The 25,698-nt window shown below is 43.6% G+C and overlaps 3 protein-coding genes across 3 annotated transcripts; 1 reads left to right on the plus strand and 2 right to left on the minus strand.

Annotated features, from left to right (window-relative positions):
- Nucleotides 1–2,998: 2,998 nt before the first annotated feature.
- LOC147945809 (uncharacterized) lies at nt 2,999–3,460 on the minus strand. The gene has a single exon (XM_087509374.1). It carries the CDS (start codon nt 3,458–3,460, stop codon nt 2,999–3,001), a length of 462 nt encoding a protein of 153 aa, XP_087365500.1.
- An 8,173-nt stretch (nt 3,461–11,633) lies between these two features.
- Nucleotides 11,634–13,396, minus strand: LOC147945810 (uncharacterized). Its single transcript, XM_087509375.1, has 2 exons — nt 13,132–13,396; nt 11,634–13,024 (listed from the first exon to the last, which is right to left on the minus strand). Exons 1-2 carry the CDS (start codon nt 13,394–13,396, stop codon nt 11,634–11,636), a joined length of 1,656 nt encoding a protein of 551 aa, XP_087365501.1.
- Nucleotides 13,397–16,218: 2,822 nt separating this feature from the next.
- Nucleotides 16,219–17,905, plus strand: LOC147945811 (uncharacterized). Its single transcript, XM_087509615.1, has 6 exons — nt 16,219–16,343; nt 16,694–16,789; nt 16,873–16,946; nt 17,112–17,192; nt 17,369–17,422; nt 17,574–17,905. The coding sequence occupies exons 3-6, from the start codon at nt 16,934–16,936 to the stop codon at nt 17,762–17,764; spliced, it is 339 nt and encodes a 112-aa protein (XP_087365741.1). The 5' UTR covers nt 16,219–16,343; nt 16,694–16,789; nt 16,873–16,933; the 3' UTR covers nt 17,765–17,905.
- The last annotated feature ends 7,793 nt before the right edge of the window (nt 17,906–25,698 follow it).

The following is a 25,698-nucleotide window of genomic DNA, read 5'->3' on the forward strand; positions in this document are numbered from 1 at the left end:
AAATATCGAATGTTTGCTTACTCTAAGTATTATATTATATAGACTCTATGTATGAATCACAGAATGAACATTGTTTAAGGAATGGGCCCTAAATATGACTAAGTAGTGTAATGGGACGAGAGAACCTCTCCGGCCATGGATGGCCGGGGATGGGGTCTTTCACGTGGCAGGGGTAGTTGCATTTGTGGTCGTTCGGGCCGATCTTGTGACTGCTGAAACCATTGCCAAGACATTGACAGCAGCTTCAAGGGGCTTGGCCGGAGCGGGTGGTAACAAGTTGACGTTGATACTCGGTTGATCAATGCTCTCTACAGGAATTACTCTTCGGAGATCGGGATCAGATGTAGAAGCAAGCGTTGCAAGTGCATCAGCTGGAGCATTGTCGCTTCGTGGAATCTTGACGAGCTCAAAGAACTGGAATTTATGGGATAAGTCGCGAACAACTTTGAGGTAGGCATCCATGCGTGCATGTCTTGTTGCATAATCTCCACTGAACTGATGCGTTACCAGCTGAGAGTCACAATAAGCTTGGATCTTCTTGACGCTGATTCCATGCGCGAGACGCAGTCCAGCGATTAGTGCTTCATACTCAGCGTCGTTGTTAGAAGCAGAGAAAGCAAGGCGGAATGACTGCTCCAAGATTTCACCTGTTGGCGAGGTTAGGCGTACGCCTGCTCCCGAGCCCATCTTTGACGAAGCGCCATCTACGTGAAGTAACCATATCTCGGGTGGAGGGGTGTCAGCTTCGAGTTCAGGAGAGAGTTCAACGAGAAAATCTGCGAGAACTTGTGATTTAGCGCAGGTGCGGTTCTTGTACTCTATGTTGTACTCACTCAACTCTACGGCCCACTTTGCTAAGCGACCTGACTGGCTAGGGCTGTGCAGAATCGTCCGCAAAGGTTGATTTGTTAAGACTTCGACTGTAACGCCCCCGAACCACCGTATGGCCGGGCGGACCACGGACGGCACTAGGACGCTACTTTGGAAACGTTTACCAATGATCCGGTCGGGTGCAAGAACGGATCAGGACCCTTTGGCCAGTCCATCGGTGAGGTTCCCGACCACACGGTACATCCTTAAGGCTTTGTAACCCTTGTGACACACCGTGCGTTGAGCCGACTTGGACAAAGTCTATATCAGTACCACTCGCCCGTTTAAAAGAAACCCGAATACTTTGATAAATAAAAAGAGTTTATTACAAAATAGATACCAAAAGATGGTAGAGCTTTAGATAAGGCCTAGTGCCAAAGTTTGATTCGAAAAGAAACATACTTGAATTTTACAATAGACACAAAATAAAACTACTCCGGGTTCCTATCGTTCACCACGCCCTCTAGTTTCCTCTAGGGTTACCTGCAAAACAAATATTTATCATAAGTAATCTAAGATTACTTAGTGAGCTCAGGGTTCTTGCAAGCCCCAATCCCAAACCCCAATAACAAACAACATGCAAGCAAGCATTCAACCAACAACCAATCAGAGATATCATGCAGAAGATAATGAGCTACGCATATTCATCTAGCAAGCAATCACAACAACAAGCATCAACATGCAACAACATGCAACAATATGCAACAACATGCAACAACATGCAACAACATGCAACAACACGAACTTGAATAAAAACAAAGAGTTTTAAACAAGTTTTAATTTATGGGCCCGGTATGCTTCCTTTCCTTAACACCCTTCTGAACAACCGCGTTGCAACCACAAAGGCATGCAACCGGACTTCATTTAGAGCCACACCATCGTGTAGACAGCTTCGGCCAGGGTAGCGAGCCCAATAACCTCCGAGCTCTTCGTAACCAACCCTACAAACACACGAACATGGGTTGCATGTCGCGGCTGCATGTGGTATGGAATAGGAAGGACAGCAATACCCCAGTCTTACTACGCTAGCCGGACTTTGTCGCGGACTAAAACGCATTAAGACTTCAGCAAGATTGATACTTGAGTTCTTATGGTTTTTAACCTCATAATTTTTACAAGTATCAACACTAGTTATCACCCTTGTTACTAGAACATTTCGAACTAGTAACTGGTATAACCTCACCACACATGCATTTAAACAATAAAATCACAAAAGAAATTCAAGTAAAAAATGCAACTATATGCTCATGCAAACCGTCCATTAAATTGAATTCTTTAATCCCCATCTAGCCGGTGCAATATGTGCCTGAACTCACAGAAAACCGGTGATCTCTTGTAAGGAGTGGTCGGACTTTCTTGATGAAGCTCCTTCACAGCACACTTGAGTCCCTTCCCTTGTTGAAATCGATTTGCCACTCGATTCAACACCTTGCAATAGTCGATAGTCTTGTCTTGCTTCCTTTCTCCTTCACTCTTTCTCCCTTGCGGCAACACCTCTCTTTTTTTTTCTCTCTTCTTTCTCTCTTCCTCTCCTTTCTCTATTTCTCTTCTTCTCCCTTAGAATTTTTTTGGCGAAATGAGAGAGGATGGAGGTCTTTATATAGAGAGTGTAGGCGACAACTTGTCCCAATGCATGCTTGAAGAGTGTCTATCTTCTAAGCCACCAATTTGCATGTGTGTACACTTGTTAAGTGAGCACAACACTTGTCCAAAAGAATCTTCTCTTGTCTCCCACTTACTTCCATGAGATTAAATTAACTCTTAGTGGAAAATTCCACTTAGTTAATTTTGTGATTAAATAATCACTTAGTGGAGACTCCACTAACTCCACTTTTTAATATTTAATTCACCCTCCTTAGTGGGTTCCTTCCCACTCTCGCTTCCCGTCCAGGACACAGTCCTTGTCCGTTCGGCGTTCGCCTGGTACGTCCGGTCGTTCCACGTACGTCCGGTACGGTACATGGTACCATCGGCCATCTCTCGGTCCGTCCAGAATTTCTCGGCCACTTCTTCAGTAATTCTTCTACCTTCCTTCCTTGCCTTCTCTTCATTTCTTTTCCAGGTCCTTTGGCCAGGGGTTTTTATTTTAAAATTTACCCCTTGGTGAGGGTCATTACATTCTCCCCCCTTAATAGAATTCGTCCCGAATTCCATAATGATCTGATGGCCCTGCTTCATCCTCTCCGATGAACAGCTGAGGATACTTGGTGCGAATCCTATCCTCATCCTCCCAAGTGATGACCTTACGGTTCTGCTTTCCCCAGAATACTTGGATTTGAAGAATGCTCCTGTTCTTCAACTTCCGAGTCCTCCTTTGCCCTAATCCAAACGGTCTCTCGGGGTATGTGAGATTTGGCTCCAATTCGTCGATAGGCTCGGGCACAATCATGTTAGGATCCGGTACATGCTTCCGTAGTTGTGAAACGTGGAAGACTTTATGTAGCCGCATAGTCTCTGGCATAGATAGCCGGTAGGCTACCTCTCCAACTCTTCTCTCAATCCGGTATGGTCCGATGAACCTTACCGTGAGCTTTCCCACTTTACCAAATCGATCCTTTCCTTTTTGTGGTCCTACCTTCAAGTACACCATATCCCCGACTTCAAATTCCACTTACCGCCTTTTACGATCTGCGTACTTTTTCTGGCGATCCTGGGCTTTCTTCATGCACTCTTGAATAAACTTGACCTTCTCTATCGTCTCATTAATCAGCTTGTGATTGAAACTTATCCTTTCCCCAACTTCCATCCCACACAAAGGTGTTCGACAAGGCCTTCCGTACATTGCTTCAAACGGTGACATGCCGATACTTGAGTGATAACTATTGTTATACGCAAACTCAACCAATGGCAAGTTCCCTTCCCAATCTGTAGACCATTCCAACGCACATAGTCGGATCATGTCCTCTATGGTTCAGATAGTCCTTTCCGTCTGTCCATCAGTCTCTGGGTGGAATGAGGTGCTCATGTGAACATCCGTTTCCAACGCCCTCTGCAAATCTTGCCAAAATATTGATGCGAACTTTGGATCTCGGTCGGAGACAATGTTTGCTAGCACTCCATGCAACTTCAAAATCTCGTCTATATACTTCTCTGCCAAAATTGGCGCTTGATCCGTGCTCTTTATTGAAACCAAGTGGGCTACCTTGGTTAAACGATCAACCACTACCCATACAGCGTCATTGATTCATCCCTTCCTGGTTGGTAGACCGGTAATAAAATCCATCGAGATAAGAGTCCCATTTCCATGTCGGTATGGGCAAGTTGCGAAGCAATCCTGCTGGCACTTGATGCTCTACCTTGATTCTTTGACATGAATCACATTGGCTTACCCATTTTGCTACTGCTCTCTTCAATCCAGGCCAATGATAATACCTACGCACGTCCTTGTACATTTTGGTGCTTCCAGTGTGTATACTTATCGCTGAACTGTGGGCTGCTCTCAATATCTTCTCTCGTAGTCCACTCCGGTCAGGTACAGTTATTCTCCCATTAAGGTGTAAGGTGCCATCATCTGCTAAGTGGTAACCACTAGCATTTGGTCCGTCTAAACCCTTCAACTCCTCGATAATTTTCTTCAGGTTCTCGTCCTTGGGTTGCTCTTCGCGAATTCGATGTAGTAGGCTCGCTTGAGTTACAGCTTGTAAACCCAATGGCTCACTAGATTTTCCTTCTAAGGCTAGAAGCCTTACCTTCTTCAATTCATCGGCTAGAGACTCCATATCTTTCTCGACATCGACTTGTGCTTTCCTTCGGCTTAGTGCATCTGCCACTACATTCGCTTTGCCTGGGTGGTACTGGATCTTCAAGTCATAATCAGCAATGAATTCCATCCACCTTCTATGGCGCAAATTAAGATCTGGTTGCGTGAACAAGTATTTAAGACTCTGATGATCCGTAAATACCTGAACAGCTTCTCCATACAAATATGATCTCCATATCCTTAACGCAAACACCACGGCTGCCATTTCTAGGTCATGAGTGGGGTAGTTTTCTTCATGCTTCCTTAACTGTCTGGAGGCATAGGCAATTACTCTATATCCTTGCATCAGAACACATTTAACGCCAACTCTTGATGCATCTGTGTACACAGCATACGACTGATTTGGCTCGGGCAGAGCTAAAATTGGTGCCGTTGTCAATGCTCCTTTTAGCTTCCTAAAAGCTTCTTCCACCTCTTCACTCCAAATAAAAGGTATTCCCTTACCAGTGATTCACGTCAAAGGTTTTGCAATGGATGAAAATCCCTTTACAAACTTCCGATAATAGCCTGCCAGGCCTAAGAAACTTCTGACCTCTGACACTGTTGTCGGCTTTGGCCAATCTTGAATTGCGGCAATCTTTTCTGGGTTGGCGGACACACCTTGATCCGAAACTCGGTGTCCTAAGAATCCGATTTCCCTTTGCCAGAACTTGCACTTGCTGAACTTAGCGAACAGCTTTTTCTCCCTTAGTTTTTCCAATACCTTCTCCAAATGCTCTGCGTGCTCCTCTACACTCCGTGAATATATAAGGATGTCATCGATGAATATTATCACAAATCGATCCAAATAATCATGGAAAACCTCATTCATTAAACGCATGAATGCTGCCGGTGCGTTGGTGAGTCCAAACGGCATTACCACGAACTCGTACTGGCCATATCTTGTCTGAAATGCCGTCTTCATCACATCTTGTTCTGCAATCGAGATTTGATGATAGCCGGAGGCTAAATCAACCTTCGAAAACCAACTTGCTCCTCTGAGTTGATCTAACAGCTCATCAATCCGTGGCAACGGATACTTATCCTTAATGGTTATGTTATTGATTCCTCGGTAATCAATACACAAACGCATGCTTCCGTCCTTTTTCTTGACAAATAGCACTGGGGCTCCCCATGGCGATGAACTCGGTCGAATAAAACCCTTCTCCAACAAATCCTCTAACTGAGTTTTGAGTTCAGCCAACTTGGCTGGTGCCATGCGATACGGTGCTTTAGCAATCGGGACAGCTTCGGGCTCAAGATTTATTGTAAAAGGATGGTTCCTTGGTGGACGCAATCCTTCTAATGGCCTCAATACATCTTCATAGTCCCTGACTACTGTGATGTCCTCCACTCCCATGTCTCCCTTGTCATCTCCTCCCATGGCGGTAAGAGTGACTAGGTAAACATTCTCTTCATCGCACGATCTTCCAATCCTTATTGTCGATGCGAAATATGCCGTCTTACTCGGGCTAATTCCGTTGAAAACTATAGGTGTCCTTCCTCCATTTTCAAATACAACTCTGCTCATGCTGCAGTCTATATGGGCTTGGTGCTCCGACAACCAATCCATTCCCAAAATAGCATCAAACCTTTCCAACGGCATCACTAGAGGATTCACCGGGAGGTTTATATCCTGCAAGACTATCGACACTTCCTTGAACAATCTGCTTGTCTTCAGAGGTAGTTGATTACCAGCAGTGTAGACATTGATGTTCACTTCTTTCTCTTCACACAAATCTCCGAACTTGTCGGCCACTTCGGGAGTCACAAAACTATTGGACGCTCCCGAACCGAACAATACATGTGTGGGGTTACCACCAACAAGTAATGTTCCTAAATGCAAGGCAAATATAAAAATGCAATGCAAAAGCTAAACACACAATCACACAAACACACAATCAATCACAAGAGAGTTAGAACCCAATCAAACCTGTTATAGGGCCTTTCACAGGCTTTGGAGGTTTGGGTGGCTCTACTCCTAAAGCAAAAACATTTGATGGGGTTGCTTGCTTCTTCGCTGGGGGTTCCTTCACTGGCTGGGCACGGTTCACAGTTTGGGCGTTCAGTTTGGTCGGCTTCGATGGACATGAGGTCGTATAGTGTCCCATGTCGCCATAGTAGAAACATGTGACGGACGACAGACTAGTATTCTTTGTTTCCACAACGGTTGGACAGGCTCGAGCAAAATGCCCAAGTTGACCACACACATAGCATCCCCTAGGATCCATGTTGCTCACGGTACGTCCTCCTTGGTTTATAGTCATACTGACTTTACCACGACCTGCACCCCAATTTCATCCCGCTACTTAATTCACCTTTCGAAGGTTCACAACCTTATTTTGCTGCACTGGTTCCTTCTTTTTCTCTCGGGCCATAATCTCTTTTTCCGTTTCAATGCCCTGCTCAACACTCACCGCTCTCTCTTCCACTTCTGCAACGCTTCTGTATGTCACAGCATGTAACCTTCCCTTTATATCTGGCCTGAGTCCGTTAAAGAATCTTCGGGCCATAGCTATATCATCGTCATTACCTTGATACAAATATCTCCGAAGTCTAGTGAAAACTTTTCCATAGGCTCGAACACTCATATCACCTTGTTCCAGTCTCAAGAACTGATTCTCTAGTCGATCGCGTGACTCTGGTGGAAAGTACTTCTGCTCAAACTCTCTCCTGAATATCCCCCATGATATAGACTGGTATCTATAGCGAGGAACTACGCTATCCCACCATGCACGAGCATCCTCTTCTAAGAAGTTGACTGCGATTGGTCTTCTAAACTCCTCCGGACATCTTGACATTTCAAAGTTAGTCTCCAATTCTCTTATCCATGCGTCTGCTAAGACCGTGTTCTGATCTCCTTTGAACTTGCGAAGTCCTAGATTCCTCACCATCACCACCAATCTTAGAAAGTGATTTGATGGAGTTTCTTCTGACCGATTTCCTTGGTTCTGCTGATGTTGCTGGATCATGTGATTCAAAAGATCTTGAATCATCTTAAGTGTCTGCTGGGTCTCTGGTACACTCGGCTCATTCGGGCCTCCTCCACGAACTTGGTCTCCCCTTGGCATATTCTGGTTCGGATTGGCAGCGAACTGACCAATTGGTGAAAATCCTGGTGCCGGCTGGTACATATTCTCAGGCATACTGTACCGAGTAGAACTCGGTGGTGTGTACCTCGGCGTCGCGACGGGTACATCCCATTCAGGCATATACATATTTGGTTCGAATATGCCTGGAAACGATTCCTCCCCTTGTTCATCCCCAAAATGTGGACCCCATTCCTCCGGACCAAACTGTGGACTTGAACCCCTCCCTATGTCCGGCGAAAAGTGCATCGATCTAGACCTTTCAGATCCTTGACCAAACATCTGCATCCATGATCAACAAGGTTTACTTAATCCCATCTAATCCTAAGTGATGAACGAACCGGATTATCCTAAGTGTCTACTGCGACCCTTTTTGACTCGATAAAACATTTGAAAACACGAGTAATATAGCATCATAACCATGCTCTGATACCACCGTTGTAACGCCCCCGAACCGCTGTATGGCCGGGCGGACCGCGGACGACACCGGGACGCTACTTTGGAAGCGTTCACCAACAATCCGACCGGGTGCAAGAACGGATCAGGACCCTTTCGCCAGTCCATCGGTGAGGTTCCCGACCACATGGTACATCCTTAAGGCTTTGCAACCCTTGTGACACAACGTGCGTTGAGCTGACTCGGACAAAGTCTATATCAGTACCACTCGCCCATTTAAAAGAAACCCGAATACTTTGATAAATAAAAAGAGTTTATTACAAAATAGATACCAAAAGATGGTAGAGCTTTAGATAAGGCCTAGTGCCAAAGTTTGATTCGAAAAGAAACATACTTGAATTTTACAATAGACACAAAATAAAACTACTCCGGGTTCCTATCGTTCACCACGCTCTCTAGTTCCCTCTAGGGTTACCTGCAACACAAATATTTATCATAAGTAATCTAAGATTACTTAGTGAGCTCATGGTTCCTGCAAAGAGATTAGCCCCAATCCCAAACCCCAATAACAAACAACCTGCAAGCAAGCATTCAACCAACAACCAATCAGAGATAGCATGCGGAAGATAATGAGCTACGCAAATTCATCTAGCAAGCAATCACAACAACAAGCATCAACATGCAACAACATGCAACAATATGCAACAACATTCAACCACATGCAACAACACGAACTTGAATAAAAACAAAGAGTTTTAAACAAGTTTTAATTTATGGGCCCGGTATGCTTCCTCTTCTTAACACCCTTCTGAACAACCGCGTTGCAACCACAAAGGCATGCAACCGGACTTCATTTAGAGCCACACCGTCATGTAGACAGCTACGGCCAGGGTAGCGAGCCCAGTAACCTCCGAGCTCTTCGTAACCAACCCTACAAACACACGAACATGGGTTGCATGTCGCGGCTGCATGTGGTACGGAATAGGAAGGACAGCAATACCCCAGTCTTACTACGCTAGCCGGACTTTGTCGCGGACTAAAACGCATTAAGACTTCAGCAAGATTGATACTTGAGTTCTTATGGTTTTTAAGCTCATAATTTTTACAAGTATCAACACTAGTTATCACCCTTGTTACTAGAATATTTCGAACTAGTAACTGGTATAACCTCACCACACATGCATTTAAACAAGAAAATCACAAAAGAAATTCAAGTAAAAAATACAACTATATGCTCATGCAAACCGTCCACTAGATGAATGTCTTTAATCCCCATCTAGCCGGTGCTATATGTGCCTGAACTCACAGAAAACCGGCGATCTCTTGTAAGGAGTGGTCGGACTTTCTTGATGAAGCTCCTTCACAGCACACTTGAGTCCCTTCCCTTGTTGAAATCGATTTCCCACTCGATTCAACACCTTGCAATAGTCGATAGTCTTGTCTTGCTTCCTTTCTCCTTCACTCTTTCTCCTTTGCGGCAACACCTCTCTTTTTTTTTCTCTCTTCTTTCTCTCTTCCTCTCCTTTCTCTCTTTCTCTTCTTCTCCCTTAGAATTTTTTTGGCGAAATGAGAGAGGATGCAGGTCTTTATATAGAGAGTGTAGGCGACAACTTGTCCCAATGCATGCTTGAAGAGTGTCCATCTTCTAAGCTACCAATTTTCATGTGTGTACACTTGTTAAGTGAGCACAACACTTGTCCAAGAGAATCTTCTCTTGTCTCTCACTTACTTCCATGAGATTAAATTAACTCTTAGTGGAAAATTCCGCTTAGTTAATTTTGTGATTAAATAATCACTTAGTGGAGACTCCACTAACTCCACTTTTTAATATTTAATTCACCCTCCTTAGTGGGTTCCTTCCCACTCTCGCTTCCCGTCCAAGACACAGTCCTTGTCCGCTCGGCGTTCGCCTGGTACGTACGGTCGTTCCACGTACGTCCGGTAGAGTACATGGTACATGGTACATGGTACATGGTACATGGTACCATCGGCCATCTCTCGGTCCGTCCAGAATTTCTCGGACACTTCTTCAGTAATTCTTCTACCTTCCTTCCTTGCCTTCTCTTCATGTCCTTTCCAGGTCCTTTGGCCAGGGGTTTTTATTTTAAAATTTACCCCTTGGTGAGGGTCATTACATCGACTGTGTGAGATTGGAAGTAGGGACGGAGATTTCAAGCTGAAATAACAACCGCATATGCGAGCTTCTCAAGAGTCGCGTATCGAAGTTCTGCGCCGTCGAGAGTTTTGCACACATAAAAGATAGGATGTTGTTCTCCGTGATCTTCTCTGACGAGCACACCACTTATAGCTGAACAAGAGATGGCTATGTAAAGGTACAAAGTTTCTCCTTGCTCCGGTTTGGCTAGGACTGGCGGAGATGATAGGTAATCTTTCAGTTGCTTGAACGCCAGTGCGCACTTCTCATCCCACTCAAAACGTTTATTCCCGCGGAGGAGCTGGTAAAACGGCAAGCACTTGTCTGTTGAGCGAGAGATGAAGCGATTCAGTGCGGCGATACGCCCAGTTAAGCGTTGTACTTCGCGGGTGTTTCTCGGAGATGGAAGGTTGATGATCGTCGAGATCTGCTTAAGATTTGCTTCTATACCGCGTTTCGTAACGAGATAACCCAGGAATTCTCCGGAAGTTACGCCAAAAGTGCACTTAGCCGGATTGAGCTTCATGCTATACTTGTTGAGTATCTCGAAACATTGCTTCAAGTGGTCGACATGGTCTGCTGCTTGTGCCGACTTGACGAGCATATCATCAATGTAGACCTCCATGGTCCGCCCAAGCTGACTTGCAAACATCCGGTTTACCAAGCGTTGATAAGTTGCTCATGCGTTCTTTTGCCCAAAAGGCATGACTCTGTAACAAAAGGTGCCTTGTTCGGTAATGAATGCAGTCTTCTCGCGGTCATCCTTGTGCATCATTATCTGGTTGTATCCCGAGAACACATCCATGAAAGATAGCAGTTCGTTTCCCAGCTGTGGCTTCAACGATCTGGTCAATGCGAAGCAGAGGAAAACTATCTTTCGGACAGGTTTTGTTGAGATCGGTGAAATCAACGTATACTCTCCATGTACCGATTTTCTTCTTAACTACAACCGGGTTACTCAGCCAATCTGGATAGCGAACTTCCGTAATTGAACCAGCATCTAACAGCTATCGTACCTCGTCATTGACTGCAGTTGTGCGATCTGCACCGAGCTTCCGACGCTTCTGCTTAACGGGTTTGTAAGTTGGGTCGACGTTGAGCTCGTGGCTAGTTATGCTAGGATCGATTCCAGTCATGTGGTCTATGGTCCAAGCGAAGGTGGTTGCGTTTTTACGCAAAAACTGGATGAGTTTGTCCTACAGAGCTACTGGTAGCTTGGCGCCTATGCCGACACAACGTTTAGGATCGGACAAATTGACGTTAATCTGGATCACAGATTCTTTTGGTGGCAGTGTGCGTGGATCTCGCGTTGGTGCTGATTCGGCAATTACGAAAGCCCTTGCATTCCGCATCTTTTTCTCGATGATGAAACAACTTCGCGCCATTAGAGGATCTCCACGCAGCGTGTAGATACCGTACGCGTTTGGAAACTTGACGCACTGGTGGTAAGTTGAAGCGACGGGTGCATCTTGTGAAGCCACGGTGTTCCCAGAATGACATTGTAGATGATGGGTTTGTCTACAATTGCGAAGTTGAAGCACTGCATCGTACTGCCGACGTAGATCGGAAGTGTGATGGTTCCAACAGTCATTATGGTGTCTCCGTCGAATCCCGTTAGAGGCTGCGTGTCATGTGTGGTGTTGCGTAGGTCGATCTCCATTTGGATCAGGACATCCTTGAATATCACATTGACCGAACTTCCGGTGTCAATAAGAATTCTCGTTACCGAACTTTCCCCAATTATCATTTCTATGACAAGTGGGTCGTTGTTTAGACTCGCGTTGCGCGCGTCCTCTTCAGTAAACATGATAGGATTGGAGGAAGTTTTGAACTCGTTGCTATGGGAGGGCCAGCTGCGTTTTGTTTCTGCTTTGCGGCAGTATGCTTGGATTGAACGAACAAAGTCGCTACATGTTGACAAGCCGCCCATGATCATGTTGATCCTTCGGCGAGGAGCTGGCGGTTCATCGTGTTCTTCCGCGTCATGGCTTCGTTTCGGGGGAGGAGGCAGGCAAGCTATTTCTCGTGCTCGGTCATTTTGTGCCCGTGCTCGGTCATTCTGTGTTGCTGCTTCTTCTTCATGCTGCCTTTCATGCTGTTGCTGGTCTGCCAAACAGTACGGGTTATCCTTATGCGTGTTAACCTTTCTCCGTTCTCGCTCTACATCGATGTCACCTCTCTTGTCTTTGTGAAGAAGAAGGTATTGAAGTGTTTTGCAATCCTCCGTGGAATGTCCGCCAAATTTGTGGAATACGCAATAACCGCGTTTGCCTTTGAAGGTGGGACCATCAGTCTCACGATCGTACTTGTTCCAATGCTTGCCTTGCTGTTGCTCGTTTCCATCGATAGCGAACATCGTTGCCTTCCTTCCCCTCTCGCCTTTAGCGTAGTCTCTGTTGTAATGTTGGCGAGGTTCATAGTATGCTTCCACAGCTTTGTTTTTTGAGCTCAAGGCTTTTTCGGGTGCTTTCTCCACCGCGTCGACCTGGTTCATGTTTCCTTTTCCCGTGTCTTCGTCTACCTCGATGTATCGATTTGCGCGTGCAAGGACCTCGCCCAAGGATGTGGCGGGTTGGATTGTTAGGTCTTCCTTGAACCTGGTCCCGTGAACAAGTGCGTTCTTAAGTGCACCTATTGCGGCGTCGTCGCTGATGGCGAGTTGAGATACGACTCCTTTAAACATGGCCATGAAAGTCCGCAGTGGCTCATTGTGCTTCGGTACATTCTCCATAAGTCGGCATTCGACGCGGGTACATGCATGAAGCATTGGTGATGCTGAAGGAATGTGGTTGTCAGTGCTTCATAACCATCGATTGAATTGGCCTTCAGCTTTGAAAACCAGTTCAATGCTTCGCCGGTTAGGCTTTCGACAAACAGCTGACAACTTCCCACGTCTTCTTCTTCTGGTGAGAAGTATGAACTACCAATGTGGATGGACATCGACTTCAGGAAGACAGTGGGGTCCCCCTTTCCGTCATACGGTATCGGCTTGTTCTTGCTGGTGTCGGGGTTGCGTCTAACTTTGACACCTGAGACTCTTGAGGTGAAAGGCGAACGTCGTGCTTCTGCCAGAACGGTCTCCAGCTCTGGTGCTGCGCTTGTTACACGGTGCATCTGAGACGTAATCTTCTTCAGCTGGGCTTGCATCTATTGAAGTTCTTGCTTGAGGGCGCGATTTTCAGCGTTCTCGGGTTGATTCAGCCCAGCACATCGATCCATGAGCATCTGGTCAGTTTAGAAATGTACTCTCGGCTGCTCGCCATTGGGTCCAACGATGATTGACGAGAGTCGGGGCCTTCCGTTAGTGTGGTGCTCAGCTCGCGGAGTGTTATTCTCAGCTCTCGGAGTGTTGTGCTCAGCTTGCAGAGTGTTGTGCTCAGCTCGCGGAGTGTTGTTGATGTGATCCTCCCAAGGAATCGACGCTCTAAGGTTGGTAGACTGATAATCCTAGATCTCTGAAGGCTCGCGGAGCTGGATGATAAGGCGTAAGATAAACTCGAAAATCCTTATGCCCCAAACTCTCTTAAAACAAACCAAACAAAGCAAGGCGGTGGAACTTTAGATAGAAGCTTCGCGGAGACAGATGACAAGGCGTGAGACGAATCCCATAAATCCTTGTGCCCTAGACTCTCTTAAAACGACTCTTCAATCCTCAGCTAGTGAATGGAAACGTCAAGTGCGGCGGAATCACTTGATATACCGAAAACTCTTTGATGTAACCCACCAAGGAGAAAGAACAAGTTCCAGAGGAACAAAGGAGTTTTCCACTCTCAAATAAAAGATAAAAGATTTCTTGATTGAATTATTTCTCAAATGAGATTACATGTGTTTATATAGGGATAGAAAACTTGGTCACAAAGCCAAGTATTGATTATTCTTGAAACTAAAAACATTAAAGATACTAAATTGAATGAAGACCCAACTCTTGGTGCATGTTTCCAAAGTGACTCTTTATGCATGTATCCCTTCCCAAGGTGACTTGAACTCAATTTTCGTCACTCTTCTTTGACCACAAAATAAAGTGATTATTTTGGGCTTTTTTGGGCTTGTATTAGGCTCAAAGTAGACTGGACTTGATAGATATCATCCCCATTATAATTTCCTATGTTTTCTTTGGCCATAACCTCTTGAATTGACCCATTAAGTGCATCCTTGAACTCCTTGGTCCAAATTGCTGATGAGAAACAAGATGGTCCAAATTTCTTCACCTTGTGCATAGTAGAAACAACTCCTGGCTGCCAAACATAATTCTGGAAGCACCTAAACCAATTGGACCTAAAGCTCTTCAGGTGAAGAACTAGATTGACCTCCTTTGGCAAATGAAGCGTAACTTTGTGGTTTGTTGGCCAAATCTTATTTTCGTGGACCTGTTCGAAACATACGAGATCCATTGACATCCTCCAACTGATTTCGTGTCGAAGTTGTTGCTGAGTTGGTCTGTGTAACACGATCTTTGGCTCAGACGCGAAACTGGAACTGGGATAGATCCACTGACTTGAAATCTCCATATCTTTCACATATGAACTGATCTTAATGTGATTCCAAATCTCCATGGTTCCGGAATGGATCAAGATTCCAGAACAGTTTGGTTCATAGCTTGAACCCTTCTGAATTGGTCGGAATCCGCCATTGAATGCTCGTAAGTCCAAATTGTGTAGCCATGAGTTCACCTGATTTGTAAAATAAATAACTCCTTCATCTGAACTCTGATTGGACTGATTCGACTTCGAGATATGCTTTAAATGGGGTAAGAATATATCCCAAATAGTTGTTTGGCTGGAAGAATTGATCTTCGACTTCATTTGTGTTGAACAAGACTCAAGAGTCGTCTTGGATGGTTTCATGATCATATCAGTTGTGCTCAGCTCGCGGAGTGCGTGGCGCTAGTGCGTCTTCATTTTGTTCGTGTCGAGGTTCCGGTCGTCGCGTATGGTGCCTTGCTTGGTCATTTTGTCCTTGAGATGCCATATGTGCTGCTTGACCACTCATACGGTCCAGGGTCCTTCGTACGGCTTCATCGAGTGCGGCCTGACTGATAGTAACGCCTCTCCGCGCGCTGCTGGGAGTAGTGTTTGCGGCTGTGCGGTTGGTTGGGGTGACGCCGTCAGGTGCACGATCAGGAGGGGTAGTGCCGTTGGTTACGCCATTTGTCTGGGCGACGCGCGTAGCGCCTACGGCTTCACGGTCAGTTGGATTGTCGCCTACGGCTACACGTTCTGGAGGGATAGCGCCATTGGCTAGGCCACTGGTCGGAGCGACGCGCGTAGCGCCTATGGCTTTGCGGTTAGTTGGATTGACGCCTTGGAGCTGGTTCGTCCTTGAACGGGTGCGGCCCCATATGGTTGGCCTTGGGGACTCCACGCGAGCTGCGGGAGATCGGGTCGTGGAAGAGTCGACGCCTTTGTTGCTGGAGAGATCGGTATGAGACATGCTTCAGGTTTTCCGAAAACGCCTTTGTCTTCAACTCTATTCGTCAAATGAAAGGATTCCGTCTAGCCCCACGGTGGGCGCCAAATTGTTGATGTATGAAATCGACAATATAACGAATACGAATATTCTTAGGGATAAATCGGAACTGGTCCTTTTATTAACGTAGAATTGAAGTGAGGGTTTACAGAAAATAACAATCAAAGAGCTAAGCACAGTTAATACAAAAATAATGGCTCTTCTCTCTCTAATTGCCCAAAAAATGAATCCCCAGCTCTGACAATGACCTCTGGTATTTATAGTGGGCCACTGACTTAGGGTCCCTTATGTCTCCTCCGTAAAATGACCATTTTGCCCATACGGCCAAATGGCCAGATCCATGACTTATGGCCTTAAATCTCTTAAGAATCTTCTAATTGGACTTCAGAGATGTTGGGGGCAAAGCCCATATCCAACAGTTGAGATTAAAATCATACATATCTATAATCCATAACTTCAACAGTTCTATCTATATATACAACAATTCACGTTAGCCTAAACACACACAACTCAATGGATTTAGAAACAGAAAACACTTTGACTGTGAGTGTGGCAACCTTTCTTCTTCTTCCCATACTATGGATAAAAGTTCAGAGATCGAAACGGATCCAGCCGCAAAAGAAAAGAGGTATGATCTTTAATGGTAGATATATGAACGCACTATATATAAAACCATTCGAAAAACACTACACAGTTTCTTTCTAAGTCTCTCTATTGATTTTCTTAGAATTCTTGTTCCTTTTGAATTTATTACTCTACGTTGTGGCCATGGAAACGAGGCGATGTCGCCAATTATCTCTACAAGTTACTTTTTGTTTTATATTTATTTTTCCAATTTTTCAATCTCAGACATCAATATATGATTGAAGTAAGAAAAAGAAAAAATAGGACATGCATGTAACATTTATCTCTCTACATATTTTCAAGAGAAATACCTAAAAACAAAATTTATTTGGTTCATTCGTTTTGTTTTGACAGGAATCACGATGGGGTTAATTCTTGTTTCTGCTCTTGTGGTAGTATGCACAAGAGCATTTACGGAGCATGAATACTACACCGATATATTTCAACTAGGTACGTTCCCAGTATTCCAAAAACTATTCATAATCTTATTTGATCTCAATCAGACACACTCGTTTTTTGTGTGATGAATATAGCTACCCTTGTCGTTTGTGTCCTACTCTTCATGTTGTAACGAGAGCGTGTTGGGGAGAAAGAATGTACAAACTAGGTATACATGCCAAAGCTTGTTTATCTCTTTTTTCATTTTCTGTCGTTATGATTAGTCGTATATGATATTCACATTTGAATAAGAAGAAGTATAGTGAACTATTAACACGCATAACAGAACTTTACAATACCATCTTCTGATTTTAATAAGAAAATGTATTTGCAGGAATAATGGTAACGGTAGCAGTAATCATGCTCGCGTATGTGGCAATTATTGCTAGAGAATCAACTCCAAATTACTCACAAGGTACATAAATGCACGTGACTACTTTTACATTTTATTTATTTTTGTTGTGAGTTATCTTGAGTCTTGACACATACTAGTTTTATTCATTGGAGTTGGATAATGTTGGACGATTTCTTATTGCAATTAACTATAGATTTTGTTGCACTTTGTTCTTTTTTATTTTCGTATATGAATAGAGTCGATATCGCCCCCTTTGGCCGATCGGCCTCCTATGCCCACGTACTCACGAGGTACGTAAATAAACACATACTTTATGCATATTATTTAATCTTGTTGTGAGCTGCCGATGAAACATACTATTGTTCATTTGCGTTTATGTAATTCTGAACGTTTTCTTTTTGCAACTGTGATTTGTTCTTCCTCATTTCCGCAAATGAATAGAGACGAGGCCGCCCCCAAAGGTCACGTACATGTCTATGCCCACGCCCATGCCCATGTCCATGTCCATGTCCAAGCCCTCGGAAACGCTGGTGAATAATTTAATTTACGGCAAATCATTTAACATTAAAACTATTGGATCCAAAGTGAGCTTTATTGTGTTCGCTGCCTTATGTTTCTGCTATGGAGTTTAGAGCGGAATTGTCTACGTCTGAGATGTATACGTCTATTTGTTAATTTGTACGTCTGAATAATCTCTAGACAGTACGTATTTTCTTAGTTTAATCTATTCATGTAAGACTTTTATGAATATTGCAGTAGTATTGTCTCAAAAATAAGGGAATTTTAAAAATTAGACCCTATTTACAAATAATTAAAATAAAATAAAAAAAAACATTTGGGCTTAAAATACACTAAAGTTTTTGTTAATTCTACACAAAAGTACAGCTACTATGCACATATCGAGAACCGCCAAAGTTCGATGTAATATTATTTAAGAGTGAATATCAAAAAGCCAAATCAAAGAGACCAAAGACGGAACAATTCATTTCAGAAATATGAAAAACATGCAAATATACCACTAACGAAATGAAAAATAAAATCATGACAACTTTTCCAAGAACTAGTCTTATTCCCCACAAATCATATACTATTAGACAATAAATAAATAGCATCATATCAAAACCACATGCATGTATAACTAAGCAAAAAAAATGACTTCTACTCAACTAAAATAGAGAAAACTACGAGTCTTTTTCTTTTGTTCAACTAATGACTAGGAGTTTAGTTACGACTTACGACTAGTCGACCACATATTCAGAAAATAAATTATTAAATTTACCACTCGTCAATTTTAAATTGATCTTGTACCATTGACAATTTGACATTAATGGAACGTACCTCTCATTAAACTCTGTTTATAAACAAAGACCAGAGATTAAATAGATCATTAAAACATTCACATGCAACGTAACGTCAATAACATGAGTTTTGTTTTTTTTTGGTAATGATGTGTTTTTTTTCTAGTTTACTGTGAAGCGTAGTAATTTTCAAACAAGACTGTACGACTTTAGTAATTGATAAATGAAAATGTCAATTCGTTTTTTGGTAATGTGAAAATGTCAATTAGTTGAGAGGTGAGACTAATATCATTCATTCATATATATCCACAAACCACAAGCATCATTACTCCCGCACCCCTCTTGATGTATTTATTAATCATATAATTAATACTAAAATAATTAAAGCAACTCACTTAGAACTTAAACAAAATCATCCCTCCACTAGAATACCCCAAAAAAGATTGCTCATCGTTTAAATAATATTTTTTTTAATTTTTGTTAATTAGTTATCAAATTTTACTAATCTATCATGAATAAAAAAATTATTTATATTATTTATATTACATTAAATAGAAAACAATACAGAATTCGGAATATTAAATATATTTTACAAAATTTGGAATATTAAACATAAGATACAAAATTCGGAATATTAAACATATTTTACAAAATTCGGAATAAGATTTATTGTTAGGTTGCACCAAATTTTTGCCAGATATGCTCAATTAAGTCTTTTTTCAAACGATCATGCATTTGTGTATCTTGAACGTCATTTCGATTGCCCATCATGTTATTTAGATTTGTTGTCATATCTGTAGAAAACGATAAATCGACATGAGATCATGCAATTTTTACCAAGATTGATCAATCATTAAAATAATAATTTTTAATCAATTATTTATTATTTATCAAATTTTAGTACATTATTTAATAATCCAAAATGACAAAATAATTATTTCAATTACTTACATTACATTAAAAAGACAACAAAAATATTTATATAATTAGGAAACATTAAACATATATATATTTGTTATATACTTTACTTGTAGAACAATTTATTTATTATATACATCTATAGAAATTACTATTTTTATTTTTATTTTTAATATGTCAAAATTTTCAACTTTTTGTTTTGTTGAAACTATTATATAAATCAAATTCACAGAAGTATATTTTTAATAAAGAAAACAAAATAAGATAAAATCATGAAATAACTAATACACTTGTCAATATTTTACCTAAGCTTCCAAAATAAACCATTGTAAACTCTTCATTTTAAGTTAAGTTGAGTTCGACTACAAGAAATCGAATGAGATCGCAACACCACAATGGTCAGAAAACATGGGGACGAGAAAAGACATGGAGATCCGGTTATGAGGTACAATAATAATCTCAACTTTCAACAAAGCTTTATTTATGCAGCACAACCACAAGCTTAAGATAATTTTTGTTTTTACCTTCACTAAGTCAAACGGTCCATGCTTCAAACTCCTCTTTCACGTCTTCTTCCAACTCAGCAACCAGATCCTCATCAACCTGCAAACAGAGTAAATGTGCAAGCTATATCAGCTACTCTTAAAAACGGAAACTTTTGGCGACGCTTTAGACACCTTCCATGTTGTCAAAAAATTTTAAACTCAATCCCGTTAAAGAAAGAAGACAAAGAATTAAGGAAGTTAGAGAGCTCAATGAAAAGAAAGGAACATCACCAGCAACCTCTTGGGCAATGATACCAGCAGCAGCAACCAAGGAATCAGTGAGAGTGGATTTCCCTATAACCTTTCTTCCTTGGTTATCAGAGCAACTTACACAAATCAACTCTAAGCAACACTACACAGAAATCCAGAAAATCTAAAGGACTTCTAGCTTTGATAAGAAGTCAGAGTAGAAAATTTGAACATTAACAGAGACCAAGTTCCAATCAACAAGCAACAGAACATAATTGCACAACCAGATCCAACCCAAAAAATTCTAGCTTTCCACTCTTTAAGCCTAACACAGACCACATCATACCAATTTGATACGTTTAGGATGTGAGTTTAGAATAAAGCCAAAGAAAGAGACAAATGTTCTTTATTAGTAGCGACAAAGAGTAACAAGTTGAGAGAATGCTCGGAGTCTCTCCCCTCCCCTTACAAAAGTATTCTTATTCTTTGATACCAACTCTCTTACCCCATGTCGCTTAAGTACTACTACCCAACCCTACTGATCCTTTGTCTCTACACCAACGAGTCGTTGAGGCCACAGTACCGTAGGACAGTGACATTATTATTATTAAACTAGAGTAATCCCTCCAAAAAGCCTACTACTTCCTCTTGGATCTACTGGATCCTGTTATTGGACTCTTAGCCATTTGTTGGGCTTCTCTTCCTCCTCTGGTACTGATAGAGAATAGGAGGATGCTGCTCCTCATATGTATCATTTCCCCTCCCTTTGAAATTCACCTTGTCCTCAAGGTTGAAGAGTGGAAATTGCCCTTTGATTGTGTTGACCCATTCCCAAGAACACTCGTAGTTGGGGAGTCCTTTCCACTTGATCAAAACTTCAGCTTGGCCCGAACGAGGGTTCGTCCGAGTTCCCAACACCGCTTCTGGTTCTGCTTCAAGGACCGCATCTTCTGTCAGTTGTGTTGGAATAGTCGATGATACCAGCTGCTCTCCCACGGCCTTCTTCAACTGCGAAATGTGAAAAGTGGGATGTATCCGAGCCTCAGATGGAAGCTTAAGTCGATATGAAACCTCTCCCACTCGTGCTTCCACTCGGTATGGTCTGTAAAAATGAGCTGCTAACTTTTCATTTGCCCTCCGGGCAAGCGATCGGCGACGGAAAGGTCTCAATTTGAGATAGACCTGATCCCCCACCTGGAACTCAACCTCCCTACGGTGAGTATCCACCTGTTTCTTCATCCTCTGTTGAGCTTTGTGCAGATTTTCTCTGATCAAACCCAGAGCCGCCTCCCGTTCTTGCACTTGTTGGTCCAAGTCGGCGTTGACTGTTGCTCCTGTCTCATACTTGACCAAAGTTAGCAGTTCTCTACCATATAGCACCTGGAATGGCGTAGTCTGCAGAGCGGAATGGAACGAAGTGTTGTAGCACCATTCCGCCCATGGTAAGAATTTTGCCCATGTGCGAGGTTGCTCTCCAGCCAAACAACGAAGGTAAGTCTCAAGGCTCCTATTGGTGACCTCCGTTTGACCATTGGTTTGCGGATGGTATGCGGTGCTCAGGCAGAGATTCGTACCTGCTAATTTGAACAACTCCTTCCAGAACAGACTGGTGAATACCTTGTCTCTGTCAGAAACGATGGACAGTGGAAACCCATGTAGCCTGACCACCTCCAGAATGAACAGGTTTGCCACATCGGTGGCCGTGAAAGGATGTTTGATCAGCAAAAAATGGGCATATTTGGACAACCTATCCACCACCACGAGGACTGCATTGTTCCTTTTTGATTTCGGAAGTCCTTCCACAAAATCCATGGATATGTCTTCCCAAACTTTTTCTAGAATTGGTAGTGGTTCAAGCAAACCCCCTGGAGAAAGCGTGGAATATTTGTAGCGCTGACACACTTGACAGGCCGCAACATGACGTCTGATATCAGTCATCATGCCCTCCCAGTAAAACAGTTCTCCGATCCTCTTTTGTGTCTTCAACACACCACCATGGCCACCCAACTTGCCGTCATGAAACTCTCTCATGATCAGTCCAGTAATAGCTGACCCTTTAGGTATCACGAGTTTCCCTTGTCGCAATAGACGACCTTGAACCAATGTGTAGTCCGGGAACAATCCTCCATTGGTCTATAACCCTCGAATGATATTCTGGAGCTCATTGTCCTTATCCACCTTCGAACAGATCTCCTCCAGTTGGATCGCTGCTAGAACTGAAAGTGCAAACAATGACGGAACCACCTCCTTGCGAGACAATGCGTCTGCGGCCTTATTCTCCAATCCTGGTTTATAGTGAATGTCGAAGTCGAATCCCAATATCTTTGTGAGCCACCTCTGATACTCTACATTGATCTCTCGTTGTTCCAATAGGAACTTTAGACTCTTCTGATCAGTCCTTACCAAGAACTTTCTTCCCAGCAAGTAGTGACGCCACTTTTGTATGGCCAAGACGATAGCTATGAGTTCACGTTCATAGACCGATTTCAACCTCTGTCTCTCCGCAAGAGAGTACTTGTAATATGCTATAGGTCGCTCTTTCTGCATCATGACTGCTCCTAACCCCATCCCGAAGCATCGGGTTCCACCACAAAGAGTTCTGAGAAGTCTGGAAGAGCCAATACGGGCACCGTGGTCATTGCTGATTTAAGCGTTTTGAATGCTTCTTCTGCTTTGCTTCCCCACTCGAACTGATCTTTCTTACGTAAGGTGGTCAAGGGTCTGGCAATCACGCCATAATTCTGCACAAATTTTTGATAGTAACCAGTAAGCCCCAAAAAACCACGTAATCCCTTGACGTTAGTTGGGACTTCCCACTCCACCATTGCACTGATCTTACTCGGATCAGCAGCTACTCCTTCAGTCGTGATGATGTGCCCCAAATATTCAATCTGTGCACTCCCGAACTGACACTTCTTCAGGTTAGCATACAGGCTATGTTTGTGCAGTGTCTGCAGGACTTCTCGGAGATGTTCTTGATGTGCCTCGATGGACTGGCTGTATACTAAGATGTCATCAAAGAACACCAGTACAAACCTTCGGAGAAATGGCCTGAAGATGTCGTTCATCAAGGACTAGAACGTGGCAGAAGCGTTTGTCAATCGGGGGATCTGAAGGCTGTTTTTGGTATAGCTTCCGACCTCACTCGTATTTGGTGATAACCGGAACGCAAATCTAACTTCGAGAACACCTTGGCTCCATGTAACTCGTCAAGTAGTTGATCGATCATAGGTATGGGATAACTATCCGACACTGTTGCTTTGTTTAATGCACGGTAGTCTACGCAAAATCTCCAACTCCCATCTTTTTTCTTCACCAACAGAACTGGACTCGAGAATGGGCTCCCACTTTCTCTGATAATTCCTGCGGCGAGCATGACAGCGATCTGTCTCTCTATCTCCTCCTTCTGCACCTGAGGATATCTAAAAGGCCTCACACTTACAGGTTCAGCTCCGGTTTTCAAGATGATTGAGTGTTTTTTTCCACGGGAAGGAGGCAGACCTTGAGGCTCAGCGAATACTTAAGCAAACTCTACCAACAGAGACTGAAGTTCTGCGGGAGTTCCCATTTCCCCCTTTTGTAGCTCTGCCTGTAAATTCCCAAAATCCACCCACACCCCTTCTCCTTCTTGTCTCACTGCTTTCCATAGAGCCTTGAGTGAGACAGCACCGTTTCTGAGGTTGTGGTCTCAAAAAAGGGTCACCCATTTCGTCCCCACTAGGAATCCCAACCTTTGTTCCTTCCAATTCACCTTTGTATCTCCGAGTGTGTCAAGCCATTGCATCCCCAATATGACGTTAACTTCGCCAAGTTCTAGTGGTAAGAAGTTGGTGACCAACGTATATCCGGGAAGATTCAGAGTTAGCTTCTGACAAACACCCTCTCCCCTGACTAACACTATGTTTCCCATACGTACAATGTATCCCGCGGTCTCTTTGGTGGCTATCCCCAAACGGTGAGCTGATGAGCGAGACAAGAAGTTGTGAGTGGCCTCGCTGTCAATCATGACGACCACATCTTCCCCGAGAACTGTTCCCCTTATCTTGAAGGTACGAGGCGGGGAAATTCCCACTACAGAATGGATCGAGATCGCTGCAAACTCCGGTACCTCCACCTCTTCCATACACTCCTCTTCTTTCTCGGTCTCGTGGTTCTCCTCTTCCTCAGGAGCAACCACCAAGACTTGCAGCCCTTTAAGTCAACAACGATGCCCCGCGTGATACCGTTCGTCGCATCAGAAGCATAACCCCTTGGCGCGACGGTCATTCGCCTCCACATCGGACAATAATCGATAAGTGGAGCGGCGATTCTCTCCTGTCATGGATTGAGGATTTTGGGTTCTTTCCCTTGTAGGACGAAACTGTGTCGTTTTCGGCTCATTAGAGATAGTCTTTTGAGTGGACGAAACTGCCCCTGTACCCGTTTGTTGGGTCCCCTGTGTCGGATATTTGTCCCTTGTGACTCGTATCGGTGTACTGGTCGTGACCTCCCATCCCGACGTCGCCGGGGAGTCCTCCTGTCCCTCCCAATCTTCCACCATTCGAGATAAGCTCATCATTTTTTTAAGTGTCCTTGGTTCAAACATCTTCACTCCCTTTCGAACCTTAGGCTTCAACCCTATCATGAACACCATCTCTAACACTCTTTCTGACACCTCCGGAGCATTAGAAGCTAAGGCGTTGAAGTCCTTGCAGCACTTCCCTGCTGTGTCATCTTGACGGAGCAACAACAACCGTTCACCGGCGGTTAAATCATGAGTCGTGGCAAAGTTCTCTAGCACCCTGCTCTTGAGTTGCTCCCAGTTGAGAAAAGGGTTGCGGTCCCTTTCCCAGCGATACCAAGAGAGTGTATCCCCCGAGAAACACACTCGCACTGCTCGAAGCTTCTCCTCCTCAGTGAAATCCTGCAACTCAAAGTATTGTTCCACCCGAAGGACCCGGCTTTCTGCCTCTTCTCCATCAAACAGAGGAAGTTTGATTCTCTGTGAAAGTGGCTCTCTTTCCTCCGTCTGAGTGTTTCTCATCTGTGTTTCCCTCGACTCAGGCGTAGGACTCTGTAGGAAACGTTGATGCGACTCATCTCCTCCTTGCTTTTCCACACCGGAGATTTGAGTGACATCTTCGCTTTCCTTGGTTGGTCCCCAAGCACGCCGGTCTTCTTCCATCAGTTTACGCTCCAAATGTTCTAGAGCGTCCAACTTGCCCATCTGTTTTTCCAAAACGTCTAGCTTCCCCAATTGTTTCTTCATGGCGTTGACGTCGGACTCCAAACTGGACAGTTGTTAGACTTCTTTCTGGATGTTCTCCATGACCTTCTCTAACTCTTCTACCTTCTTAAGGGCCATCTTGAAGAGTAGTTCCCAAGATAGACGGCTCTGATACCAATTTGATACGTTTAGGATGTGAGTTTAGAATAAAGTCAAAGAAAGAGACAAATGTTCTTTATTAGTAGCGACAAAGAGTAACAAGTTGAGAGAATGCTCGGAGTCTCTCTCCTCCCCTTACAAAAGTATTCTTATTCTTTGATACCAACTCTCTTACCTCCCCCCCTGTCGCTTAAGTACTACTACCCAACCCTACTGATCCTTTGTCTCTACACCAAAGAGTCGTTGAGACC

The sequence above is a fragment of the Camelina sativa genome, chromosome 4 (genome assembly GCF_030686135.1).
Source record: "Camelina sativa cultivar CO46 ecotype springtype chromosome 4, ASM3068613v1".
Lineage (NCBI taxonomy): Eukaryota > Viridiplantae > Streptophyta > Magnoliopsida > Brassicales > Brassicaceae > Camelina > Camelina sativa.

Bases quoted from the DNA above. Each gene is read 5' to 3' on its own strand.
- LOC147945809 (XM_087509374.1), bottom strand. From the start codon at position 3,460: ATGGTGTACTTGAAGGTAGGACCACAAAAAGGAAAGGATCGATTTGGT.
- LOC147945810 (XM_087509375.1), bottom strand. From the start codon at position 13,396: ATGCAAGCCCAGCTGAAGAAGATTACGTCTCAGATGCACCGTGTAACA. The intron at 13,025-13,131 runs GTCAGCTGTTTG...ACATTCCTTCAG, and splicing joins AGAAGAAGACGTGGGAAGTT to CATCACCAATGCTTCATGCA.
- LOC147945811 (XM_087509615.1), top strand. The intron at 17,193-17,368 runs GTACATAAATGC...GTATATGAATAG, and splicing joins AACTCCAAATTACTCACAAG to AGTCGATATCGCCCCCTTTG. The intron at 17,423-17,573 runs GTACGTAAATAA...GCAAATGAATAG, and splicing joins TATGCCCACGTACTCACGAG to AGACGAGGCCGCCCCCAAAG.